Source organism: Priapulus caudatus, unplaced genomic scaffold (genome assembly GCF_000485595.1).
Source record: "Priapulus caudatus unplaced genomic scaffold, Priapulus_caudatus-5.0.1 Scaffold3, whole genome shotgun sequence".
NCBI lineage: Eukaryota > Metazoa > Priapulida > Priapulimorpha > Priapulimorphida > Priapulidae > Priapulus > Priapulus caudatus.
In genome coordinates this window covers 573,467-587,546 of record NW_014577064.1, presented here as the reverse complement: position 1 = coordinate 587,546, position 14,080 = coordinate 573,467, and the positions used below count along the sequence as shown (strand labels likewise).

Sequence of the window (14,080 nt, the reverse complement as noted above, 5' to 3'; positions counted from 1 at the left end):
GTTGTATGTCATAGCATACCTCGATGTACACAATTTGTTGCAATATGTATGGGTAGCAACACAATCGAATTTGGAAGCTGCTATATCCTCGGTTTATGACATCATGTATACAGGAGCCTGGCTTCTATTAGCCAGGGTGGCTTTGTGCTAACATGGGTTTGACTGTAATTGCGTGTTCCATCATACACACCTAACATCATGCTGTATCTGAGATTGCCTAATGGCGTCGAGGTGACCACTGCCTGAAAGTATTTCTCCCTTGCTCGCGGCTGGTGACTTGTTTGGCCTGCTCGTGACTGTGGGTGTTGCACTGTAAACCCAGGAGGACGACATGCTCCATAAATAACATGTAGTTTAACTACAAACAAAACAATTGAACTATTGCTGAATTTTTGGTTTTTTTATTTTTTTGTTAGGTTGTTATCATTTGCACGAACAGAATTGACCCAGCATTTGTATGTGTGTATACGTATATATATATATACAGTACATGTATGTACATCATGTATATATAGCATAATTATGTATCTTTTACACTAGAGTTTTCTAAATGAATTTCCGTATTTTGGTATTTAGAGTCATAGTTTATCTATATTTATTTTCAGTGTCCCTTGCTTCTTCGTATTTGGAATGGAAAGCTCAATGAGGTAAAATGTCAAGGAAGGAAAGCATGGGCTCAAGGAATAGAAGAGGTACGATTCTGGCTGACTGCAGTTGAGTCTTTAAAGAGGAAGGGAAACTACTGTGGTATGAAGAGCAGTGTTTCACCTGACGTCCTGTCAGATCCCTTCAGCATCTGCAGAAGGCTTTTGCTGTGGAATCCACTGGCTCTCAGTAGCACAGCTCGTTGTGTCGCGACAGTAGTGCCGCCAAGCACACCAGCTAGCGACAACCTGCAAATGCAAGAAGACGTACACGGTACAGGCAATGTACTGATGAGAGCCATGCAATGCCCTTAAAGTGATTACGTCTACCGAATTTCTAGCATCCATCATAGTAGTATATTTGTGTGTCATTTGTACAAATTAAAAGGTTATGAAACAATACAATTAGTGGTTTCTGTTACTTTTTCATGCTTATATACCTTCTTTATTCATGCCCTTATTTGCCGCGTGAAAAAATAGGAGAGGACGCAGTATCTAAACAGTATGGTCGGAGCCATAGTGTCTAGGACAAACAGAAATTCCCAAATCTTTACCTCCGTGTCTCTTTAGATTTCTTGCCAAAATTTAACCAACGCTAAACATTTTTATCTGGTGATTGAGTTTGAGGATATACTTTAGTCAACGTTAGGTTTCTTACGACTTTAATGTAAAAAAATGTCAATTTTTTTTTACAAATTTTACATAGGAAGATCGTGACCGTAGTCAATTTAACCCATCATCAACAACACTGACATCGAATGTATGTGACAGACTATGGTGGCACTGGCAGTGCTGCTCACTGTCTCGGGTACTACCGAGGCCACCCAAACCTTTTCCAGCAGTTTTCCAGGTCTTAATCATATCGATCTTTCCGTCGATCTATGAGCTTTTAGTTGAAACACAGTATTTGCGCCAGTATATGCTCAAATAATGCGGGTTAGAGAACAAACATGTCTTCATCAAGAAAACAAATTTCTATTGCCTTGGCAGACAAGATAGGCATGAGTCAATTCCTCAATGACTGTTTCTTCCAAAAAAAAAAAGAGCCGTTTTCCAGAATTTCATTGCGCCATTAGGCTATTTTACAGCGAATTTCTAGCCGACATTTTCAGATTATTCAATCCTATCCAATTTTCTAGGGACCCACACAAACCCAACATCAAGTGGACCAAACGTGATGCGGACATGAGCGGACGATCTTGCTGAGCTGTTATGATTTCCAGAGTGATGTGGACCGACGCCATGCGAGATTGAGCGCAGCTGACCTGACTGAGTGAGTGACTGATTACCTGTATGTGCCGGTGCTCGTCTTGGCAGCTTTCCGCACTATGCTGTTCCGTCTGGAGACTCGCTGATCTGGCACGGATCGATCGCGGGACTGGGACTACGTGCGACACACTGTGTAGTGTCACGTTTGACCGTCGATATGCGGATGCGATCGCTCTTTGCTTCCGCGTCAGTGCACTACGCTTGCTGTTGCTCCATTGTGCCGAACCTGAAAGTAAGGCAGCAACGGGGTCACGCGCGACGTCGGCCGACCGCACCACGGGCTCCGCACGCTCGTCAGCAGGACGTCAGAGGTCTGTCCTGCATTCACCCAAGCACTACAGTCAGGTACGATCCGCTTCACCCCTCCAAGTACATTTCCTACATCCCCACAATGACATGACCTTCACGCCAAAGAAGCGGAATGCGATTTTACTCATCCTCATGGTATTGCATTCACATTGCACGCACAGCTAACGTCCATACCGCTTCACCCCGGCACACTGGCATAGCCTTTCACCCTATGTCTAACACACTCTTCTCACACTCGCATTGCGCATATACTGCTTTCACCCCCCCACACCAATTGTGACATAACGAATCTTCTCCCCCCACGACCGATTTGCGCATACGCTTCACCCACACCATCGTACATATCGCGCTTCACACCCACACACCACTGACATACGTCTTCCCCCCACACCATTGGCTACCGCTATCACCCACACCTGAGTATGACGATACGCTTCCCCCACACCATGACATGCGGCTTCACACCACACCCATGACATACGCTTCCCCCACACCTATGACATACGCTTCACCACGACACCATGGCCCCACACCCTTTCTCCACACCATGACATAGCTTCACACCACACCATTGACATCGCTTCCCCCCACACCATGATCATACGTTCACCCCCACACCCATGTGACATACGCGCTTCCCCCACACCATGACAATTACGACTTCACCCCACACCCATGACATACGCCTTTCACCCCACACCATGACATACGCTTACCCAACCATGACATACGCTTTCACCCCACACCATGACTACGCCTTCACCCCAGCATGTGCATGCCTTCGCACCTAACTATAACACACCCTTCTCCACACCATGACATACGCTTCCCCCACACCATGGCATACGCTCACCCCACACCATGGCCATACGCTTCACTCCCCAGCCATGGCCATGCCCTTGTCACCCTAATAGAACACACCCTTCTCCACACCGCATGCATACGCTTCCCCCCACACCATGACATACGCTTCACCCCACACCATGGCATACGCTTCACCCCACACCATGACATACGCTTCACCCACACCATGGCACTACACCCCACACCATGGCATGCCTTTCATCCTAATATGGCACACCCTTCTCCACACATTGGCATACACTTCACCCCACACCATGGCATACGCTTCACCCCACACCATGGCATGCCTTTCATCCTCATATAACACACCCTTCTCCACACCATGGCATACACTTCATCCCACACCATGGCATGCCTTTCATCCTCATATGGCACACCCTTCACCACACCATGGCATACACTTCACCCCACACCATGGCATACACTTCACCCCACACTATGGCATGCCTTTCTCTATATGACACACCTTCTCCACACCATTGGCCATTACTCTTACCCCACCATGGTCACTTACACCCCACACCAGATGGCATGCCTTCCCTCATGCCTCATATGGACACACTCTCCTTCTCCACACCATTGGCACACTCTTCACCCCACCATGTATGGCACTTCACCCCACACCATGGCATGCCTTTCATCCTCATATGACACACCCTTCTCCACACCATGGCACACTCTTCACCCCACCATGGCACTACATCCCACACCATGCCATGCCTTTCATCCTCATATGACACACCCTTCTCCACACCATGGCACACTCTTCACCCCACCATGGCATGTCTTTCACCACACCCAACGAAGATGGTTATATGACCGGATTCCACAGGAGCTGAGATTCCATCATTGTGGAAGCCACTACCCTCAACCCCCATCTTCACGCATTGCTCCATGCCCCATCTTTGTCAGAAGGCTCCCAAGCTTCGGCCGAGTGTTCTTCTATCGTGACCTTCATCAACGCACCGTGCTACGCTCGTCATCCAGATGTGTCAACTAGATCCAGTACCTAGATGCGTCCGGCAGGCCAGAGACGCTAGTTGACACGCAAACACGCACGGAAAGTACGCGTCAGCAGCATCGGCTGCATGCTGAGACTGTATGTGTGCCTAGCAACAGACGGGTGAACCCCCTGCGGCCTCATAGTTAGTTACCTGGCAAGTTGTGCACCCATCTGGACCCTCCTCTCGGCGAGAGGCGATTGCGATCATACGATCCGGAGATTTTAGACGGGAACACAGACATCCCGGCAGACTGGTGGAGAAAGCCTGAGAGATAAACAGCGCGGATAGAAGAGGAGGCGTTGCGTGCAGTGCAGAGACATAGACCCTTTCACCACAACACTTGCAGAATGTAAATTTCGTCGCATTTTAGTTTCAAAGTGGCCAGAGGTGCCTTCATAGATCCTTGTAATCTTTGAAGTTGCGTTAGTTTGGGGCACTGGTAAAGTGCCCAGGGTAAAGTAAACGTACATTGTTTGTAACAAAAACCGAATGTCTTTTATATTCACATATGATTTCCACAACAAGTGACTGCATTCTGGTGAAAAGGTCTATAGTGGCATGAAGCCAGACTGGTGGCAGATGCCTAGCAAACAAGCTATGACACCATTGCTCGACATTGCACACTTAGCAACCTACACCCGAAGAACAACATTTACTAGAACTAAACATAACGATACCTGATGCCTACAGCCTAGTCGAGCAATAGCATACGTTTAGCAAATAATGACAATAATAATAGTTGAAAAAGAAACAACCATTACAAATAAGAAACAATTGGAAAATACATGTTACGTACGTGCACAATAAAGGAAACGAGGCATCTTAACAAAAACTAGAAACTAGAAACATCTCGATGTAAATAATAATTCACGGTAAATCAACAGTACCCATCCAAAGTTACTATGCAATCAAGAAAATAAGAGTAGCTATTAGATCCTAACATTATACAGCTATCAATTGCAGTCTGATGCACCGACCTCATACTATGCAATATCTATAGTAAGCACACTATACAATACGTATAATCATTACCCATAAACCGTGTAAAAATAATAACTGTAAAAAAAACTTTAATAACGTAACATAATAAATCAAAGAAACACTAGCGACTAACAACAAACTAAACGGTTGCAAAACAGGAATGTGTGCACAGGCAGATGTTGGTATTACTTGGGACGTGTCTGAGGGTATCACAAAGGAGCAGTAATTTGTATTCTGGCGGAAACAGGAAAGTCCCACACCTTGGTCAACAAACCTGACCAAATATCCGGCAACAAAACCTCTTAATTTCCACTATAAGTGTATAACACTACAAGTGTATACACTGAAAAATACACACAATGGTAACAATATTTGCAAATTACATTCACACCTTCGCCAATTCGTAATCAATGGATAAAGGTAATATATCTGAACTTTCTCTTCAGCTCCAAGGGTTGTCAAAATGGACTTTTCTGATACTAGATATAACAAGCATAACTGAGAGCGATTCACAAGTTCTACTTCAAGGCAGAAACAAGCAGTCTGCTTGACTGTCTCTAACAAGTAGTGCCACTTAATGATAAGGTTTACTCATTTATATTATATGGGTTACGTGTGTTAAGCCACGAGATTGAACTGAAATTACGAAATTATATGATTTTCTGTTTTTGTCATTGTTTGCTCTATAGTTCATGAGTTCTTGAAACAATCACAACACAGATATATTATACAACACAATATAACACATAGAAGCTACAACAGAGCTACAACATCAGTTGTTTTCACCATTGCTATAATTTCTTACCAAGTCTTTGGTAGTCCTTGCAGTAGCATCTATCAATGAGTTTTTCGAGGGTGTTTGAGCGCTGCAACATCGCAAATGGGTGATCCGTTCCAACCTCATCTATTACTGAAATGATGATGAGCAGATAAAGCAGCGCATCAGCACTGACAGATAACTCTGTAGTGAGCAGTGATATCCACGTTCTAAATATACAGGGTGCAAAATTAACGGGAGTCCGGAGTCAAATACTCCCTGATTTACTGTCGGACTCCCTGATTTGACGTGTCCGTGTGACTCCCTGAAAATTCTGCCATACTAACTATCGTTCCGGACTAAGTTCTACTAACTGCCAGGACTAACTGCCTATCAAGTTCATTCCGGAGCACGGCCTCGCAGAATTACTGTATTTTTTCAGCTAATGTCCAAAGGAAATTTGGCAGACGTGCAACTGCATAAATCTTACAAATAAGCACATGCGTTATTGTTAATATCTTTAATTTTGAACCTCAGACTGCGGACTCCCTCATTTTGCTGCGGACTCCCTCTTTTTGAGGGTAGGGAGTCCATTGGACTCTCTTGTTCAAAAGTTAATTTCTACCCCTGATATATATTCATAGGTTGTACCAGAAGCAGATTATACAGAGTATATATCATGTGTTTCATATAATACTACATTATATTGTATATTATCAAAGACCGTATGCAATAAGACAGGATGTTTGACCGAAATATTTGGTCAGGTGTGATACTAGCATACTGACTGTAGAGCCGAGACAAATCTGTGGTGCGTAAAGCCTGGCGCACATTGCCGAACATTTTCCCGAACAAATGTTCGTCCGAACAAATTTTTTTGTCTGGCAATGTGCGGGTGAACAATTGCAGAGCGCACATTGCCGAACATTTTGCAGCGAACAACCTCGTGGCGCCGTCTAGTAGCTGTGTTGTAAAGAGTCACGTGATCGGCGTGAATGGCGATGCCATATTGTACACAAAAATCATGTGACCACATATCGTGCTGCTATTGGTTACTACTTTACAAATGTTTCTAGAATTGTTCGACATTCAGCGCACATTGACGAACATTCGACGAACAATGTTCGAGATATCAAACATTTCCGATCTTCAGAAACATTGTTCGGCACAAATGTTCTGCGACTTTTTTCACCGCATGCACATTGCCGAACATTTCATGGAACATTGCTACGATAATGTTTTTGAGCAAAATGTTCGGCAATGTGCGCCGGGCTTAAGGAATCTGTAGCCCGTAAGATATAGTGTCGCGACATGCCATCCACAGCAAATTTGCCTCTAAGATAACATAAGCATGCGCTCAATTCCAAGGCCTTTTTAAGACCATACATAATCACAGATAATTTTGCACGACTTTCGACGGCCATATCCTACTTCGCACGACATTCCCGACAAGCATCACGCCGCTTGAACATTTCACGCATCTTCAGCCGCTCACCGGAGAGTTCGTCCTCAAAGTTGGAGCTGAGCGGGCGTTCACCGCCGCTGGCCGACGCGTCGCTCTCGTACGACGTCTGCGACATTGTGACGATGCGGCGGGGGATGACGGGCGTCGGCAACACGTACTTCTGCCGCTTCGACGACTGCTTCTGCTTCAGACCGACGCGACGCGCCGTCTTTGTGATCGTCTTTTTCGCCATTGCCCTGCGAGCAGCAAGACGTGTTTTTAACTGTGCATAACATATCATTCTAAAAGAGGTAAGGTAGTGTACTGCCACAACATTTTTAGCAAATTATCAATTTTAACCACAGGTTAGAAAATGAACTATGAATTGTAAACTGGTCTGTTACCTTTTACAGCTATCCTCTGTAATATATACATTTTAACCACTTATATCACATAGTTATACAAGTTGTAGTTAAGTATAATGTAGTTGTAGTTAAGTATATTGTAGCAATCAACATTAGGGACAGGTAATGATGAGAATAGGTTGGAATTTCATTCATCGATCACAGGTGGCACTCAACCAGTTGACGATTGATTGTGATCAAATATAACACTGATAATGAATATTAGATACATACAATACTGTTTGACTGTGTTAGCAGTCAGCAGTAACAAAATCTAATAATATTTAACTAACTTATCATAAGCCAGTTTATCATATATGCAGAGATGCCAACACTTTTCTGAGCAAACTGTAGTGCGGATGTCTGCAATCTGTAGTCCGAGGGTCACGCAGTGACCCGAGTTTGGGAAATGTCATCAAAATGATTTTTTTTCGATCGTAATAAAAATCGTAGTTGTATGCAAACTGGTCGTATTGGTCAAAATGCAAACGAAATTCGTATAAAATACGGATAAATCGTAGTGGTTGGCATCTCTGTAAATAAGTTACACGAGTGGGAGCTATGTGAGGAGTGATGTGCACACGTAGGTGAACGGACTGTGGTATATGTGACAGTACGAACACTTACTTGAGCGTAGCATTTTTCGCCATTTTTTCGCGATGCAGAGGGGTTGGGGGCTGGGCAGCAATGTTGCTAAACATCTGGTAGACAGTCTGTGGCATCGACACCCGATGTAGCATCTTGCGAAAGTGTTCTATATTCTCAGAGTCCACTTCCTCATCAAATGCAACCTTGATCAACTATAATGAGGTACAATGATTATACTAGATATATGAGTGTTTTACTAGTTTCAACAATTATTCTTTACATTATAAATACATACATATATGAAATATGAGATATTAACCATGAGAACAGAAATATTAAAATAAAATGCTGCCATGATGTGCAGCAAACATAGGAGTGAAAAATATACAATGTTTGAATGCCGGCGTTTTTAGCCCATTTCTCTGGATTGTGATTATGTATCAGAAAAATTATTAGGGGAAAAGGGTTATTTAATATTTAATGTATTATTTGAGTTCATGTTTATTAAGTTATGCTTAAAATATGTAGGTAGACCAAGGCTAGTATACCATGTTGAATTGTCCTTGTTCTTTTAGTGGAATGTCAGAAAGTGGTCAATTGACCTGACCCTAGCAAAAGCCTTATTTACTACTAATCTTAAATATACCAAAACAATTGCCTGCTGGTTCGGGCAACATGAACTTTTGTAGACCTCGAAAATCGCGGTTACTCTCAACCTATGCCCTCAGGCATCATTGATTTCCTCACTCTATAAAATTGCATGTTAGCAAGCATGCAATAATTGTATTAAGACCCACTTGATGGGTTAGACATGTAAACAGTCTAATCTTGACATGGCATAGATAGCATACTTACTCGTATATATAGCACACTTGTATTTTAAAAAACAATTGCCAAAATTCAGTGATCTGGTACGTGATATGCTGTATTTTTAAACATACCTGGAATGTATTGGATCTAAGTTGAAGCCCTTCTGCCATTGTCTGCTCTATGTGGGTCAAGTACTGACTGCCAATCTTCTTCTCCTTAGTCAGCGACACGATGGGGAAGCATCTTATCACAATCTGCTCGCAGGCTGTTCATGCAAGAATAGAGATTTACTCTTGTAAGTATTCACTACATGTAGCCACCTCATCACACCCTGCCCACCCACCATCACTCGCTACCCACATACCCTCAAACTAGACTTAAACTCACAGCCTAAGGCTCACTGCCTGCTACACACGCACGCACGCACGCACGCACGCACGCACACACACACTCTAAAAGAAACCACTGCGGACTAACCGAAAGGATCACAGGGTGTGCCCTTGAAGATAACACGGTAAGTCGTGAGGAATATGGCGCCCTCTGCTGGCAGGAGCTGTGGTCCGCCGTTAGCACCCGTTGCAACGTCACGTCCATCAGGCACAAGGAAGACACGAAGTCCGCCCATGACTATCTCTTCTCCACTAAGCAGGCTTGGTGTCAGTATCTTGGGCTGCAACAGGCACGCAAAACAACATTGCCCCAACAATTTCAAACAACAACATTTGTTGTCACACCACAAAACAAGTAGTGTAATTACTTCTCATAGGATCATAAAAAAATTGTGTTTAATCTTTTCTGATTGATGCTTGCTAAGAAAGAAATTGAACGCTGCACTATTTCACACGATGCCAGTCAGTTTCAAGTGAACGGTAGTACTCTTACCTTCTGTATAGGTGGCAATCGCTTACATTCTCTGAACACAGCTTCAAGCGTTTCAATGTGCATAGTAACAACACCTGCGAAAACAGTTTCACAGCAGTTAAAGCAACAATGTGTGAAACTTTTGAAACACGAATGAGCTCTATGAAGGTCCTCCTACTTGCTACAAAACACACACATCTGTTACAAATTTAAAGACTAACTGAATCAACTTTAATATGATCTAGTTACTGGATCATGCATCTTATTTCACCAAACTTTCAAGAAATTCCAACACACATGTACATTTTTTCATAGCGAAAAGTGGTCCAAGTTCATAGTTTTATCCATCAGGAGAGATAATATTTTGTTTTGTGTAGTACTTTAACAGGACATGCTATGTTACACACTCACAATAAACATTTTTAGTAGATGACTTCAGGTAACACGTGACTTTTTCATTTCAACATTTAAAAAATGTGAACATAATTTTCTGTCGGTTCATGTACAAAAACACAACTCGTTAATGTAAGAAATTGGGAGAAGTAACTTAGTAATGATTTAAAAATCAATATGCACATCAACTTCAACTGTATCATCATAACATGACTTTACATCAACACAGCCCCAGTCATACTTTCCTAACCACGGTTCAGACACCAAAGGCAAGACGTTTATACAGCTTTCCAGGGTTAAAAGATCCATTTTACATGAGTGAGAGATCCTAGTCAACTAGAATCCTGGTGCATAGTGTATCATCCAATAAATAATTAGGGAATGAAGTCTTGCATAAAGGAAATTTTATTGACTCTCAATGAAAATAAACAAGTGCTCAATTTTTAAGACATTTCTAAGATCAAACATGACGACAAGTATAGCCATTCTCCAGAACCTTCCAGGACCATAACCTTGTTTCCAAGATTTTCCAGAACTAACACCTTATTCAAGGACTTCCCAGACCTGGAAAAGCAACATGATAAAACTACTGGACTTCATGGTTTTTCAGGTTCCACACAAACCCTGCCTACCTGGTACCATCTGGTGGAGAGACTGGATGTGTTCGTTTGTGACGCCGGCTTCTGTGCAGACCTTGTCCACGAAGCGCGAGCAGAAGCGAATAATCTGCGCACCAACCTCAGATGTGTCCTCCTCAAAACCAGATTCCGCATCAAAGCTGTCACTCTCAGCAACGCTGAAATGCAAGCGCATGTTATCACACATGTGTCAGTTATCACCCGCTATAGCAAGCGCATGTTATCACACACGTACCTCCCTCGTACTAATATAGGCCTCCGTCACTTTGCTCAGTTCCTTATAAGGTATAATGCCTCATGCGCTCGAATATGACAGAGGTCATTTATGAAAGTTAAGGCCGGCAGGCCGAGCGGGGAGCAGCTGGCGACGCCAAACCGGGTTAGTGTGGCATTCTCTTCACACGTGTTAGACGTGTGCACGTTCAGGGTTCATACTGTCCTGGAAAAAAATGGCAGTCTGCAAAACAGGAGCCGTTCTAGAAAGTCTGATAGATCAAGCTTATTATTGTTTGGTCCTAACAGTCCTATAGAGAGTCATTGAAATGTTGAGTTCCATCTTGACTGACAGCGTTATTAAGACTTGTATCATGCAAGCGTTGCTAATTGCGACGACATACGAGATACTATGATTATATCAAGAGTGAATAATAGAGATTATTTCTAATTACCAATCTCTTGCTTGTCCGAAAAATGTGTAGTTGTGCGGCATCGCATAGTAGGCCTGGTTGAAGCAGACTTATAATGCAGATCGCTGAATGATGTCCAATGTGTTTATTGTCATGTTTATGTTTTCACGCTTGGTTCTCGATTTCAAAATTTGTTAAAATGTGATAATTATGAGCGTGAATATCCTTCAGGTAAAACAGTAATGTAGGCTATTGCTTCATTAATGCTAAAATAAAATGTAGTATTCGCTAACACGGCTGAAATCACCGGCCGGAGTGACCGGTGTTGCGCATCAGTTACTGGCCCTCCAAATAATTTGCCGGCATATTGCGGTGGCACCGGTGCTAATTTTGTGCCCTGTGGCCTTCTTGTGTGCATTAGGTGCCGCAGACCAACTACTAAACGCGGCTAGAGCTATGATTAAATGATTATCGTTTTTCGAAATGACGTGAGGATGTTGCATTTCTTGTCTGTTTCTTTGACCGTGGCATGCAGACCTATGCTGGATGCCATATCTTCAACACGATGAGCAAATTTTGTTCCATATTACGCAACGTTTCGCTCTGCTCTGCAAAAGCCATGTTTTTTTTTTTTTTTTTTTTTTTTTTTTTTTTGGGGGGCTGCGCTTCCCGCCGCCTCACAGCATCTAATAATAGAGAGTTGCTTCGATTTCAGACAAGACAGTAAAAATGCAACGCGGGTGAGTGACAACTATGGCTGTTTGTATTCGATGCTTTCCAGCAGTGTGTGTTTTCTGCTATGCCACTACCGGACGGTTTATAGGGTCTCAATCAGCGCATGATGCTAATGATCATTTCGCTGTCGCTAGTCGTCAGCGGTAATACAGTTCCACGATGGCGATTGAGCTTATAACAAGCAACAGGATGTTGCATATATGCTTTCTAGCAACCGAGTGCATGCCGGCGTTAATAGCCAATTATCGCTTCTAAATACAATCACATTTGTTGTTAACCAGCATATTGACAATAATCATGGATATAACGTAGTAACTGCTGTGTTATTTTTACATGATACATTAACACGTGAAACGAATACTTATGAAATTGCAGACTGAGTGCTGTGTTACCATATGCTCTCTAACGATGAACTACGTGTGTAAAATAATATAACAAAAAAAACGTTTTCATCAATGCCATGTAACGCAACCGCCTACCTTTAGTGTTAAATCATAGACGATGCATTCAACTGATTAACCAACAAATTAGCAATTAACACTAGAATGTGTTTTACCATCAATAGATGCATTTTTGTGTATTTGATTGCTACACTCTAGTGAGGGTTGGGGACAATGCCAACAACTTTGCTTGTTTAAACAGCCCTGTTACACGATACACAAAATAACAACTTCAAGATCTGGTCCTCGATAAACAAAAATAAACGAATTTTTTGTGTTTTTATGGACTTTGTGATCGAACAAAACAATAATTATGTCCAGAGTGGCTCAGACTCGAATGTCATTTGTTTCACATGTAATGTTAGGTTTAAAAAACAAAATTCGACATTAAAATTGCACAATTATATAATTGTTATACTGAGTGAACACTAACATGCCCTTGCTACACTGAGTGAACACTAACATGCCCTTGCTACACTGAGTGAACACCAACATGTCCTTGTTATACTGAGTGAACACTAACATGCCCTTGCTACACTGAGTGAACACCAACATGTCCTTGTTATACTGAGTGCACACTAACAATGCCCTTGTTAACGAGTGAACACTAACAGCCCTTGCTAACACTGAGGTGAACACAACATGCCCTTGCTACACTGAGTGAAGCACCAGAACATGCCCTTGTATACGAAGGAACACTAACATGCCCTTGCTACACTGAGTGAACACCAACATACACTTGTTATAGCGGGTGATAACTGACACATGTGTGATAACATGCGCTTGCTATAAGCCGGGTGATAGACCTGACGACATTGTGATAACATGCGCTTGCTATAGCGGGTGATAACTGACACGTGTGTGATAACATGCGCTGCTATAGCGGGTGATAACTGACACATGTGTGATAACATGCGCTTGCTATAGCGGGTGATAACTGACACGTGTGTGATAACATGCGCTTGCTATAGCGGGTGATAACTGAACACATTTTGATAACAGCGCTTGCTATAGCGTTGATAAGCCTGACACGCTGTGTGATAACAGCGCTGCTATAGCGGGTGATAACTGACACGTGTTGTGATAACATGCGCTTGCTAATAGCGGGGTGAATAACTGACACACAGTGTGTGAAGTATACATGTCGCTTGCTATAGCGGGTGATAAACTGACACATGTTTGATAAAGTGCTGCGTATAGCGGGTGATACACTGCGACACGTGTGTGATAACATGCGCTTGCTATCGGCGGGTGATAACGACACGTGTGTGATAACATGCGCGCTTGCTTATAAGCGGGTGATAACTGACACA

General features: G+C 42.9%; 1 protein-coding gene across 1 annotated transcript in view; it reads right to left on the bottom strand.

Annotated features, from left to right (window-relative positions):
• LOC106820879 (myotubularin-related protein 13-like) overlaps positions 1-14,080 on the bottom strand; it is a 54,540-nt gene that overhangs the window by 4,840 nt on the left and 35,620 nt on the right. Inside the window, exons 20-27 of the mRNA XM_014825473.1 lie at positions 10,961-11,124; positions 9,957-10,030; positions 9,552-9,744; positions 9,206-9,339; positions 8,304-8,476; positions 7,324-7,529; positions 5,877-5,981; positions 4,241-4,354 (exon numbers count right to left, since the gene is read on the bottom strand). Of these exons, the coding sequence (XP_014680959.1) occupies positions 4,241-4,354; positions 5,877-5,981; positions 7,324-7,529; positions 8,304-8,476; positions 9,206-9,339; positions 9,552-9,744; positions 9,957-10,030; positions 10,961-11,124 (1,163 nt within the window). The remainder of the gene's footprint in view (positions 1-4,240; positions 4,355-5,876; positions 5,982-7,323; positions 7,530-8,303; positions 8,477-9,205; positions 9,340-9,551; positions 9,745-9,956; positions 10,031-10,960; positions 11,125-14,080) is intronic.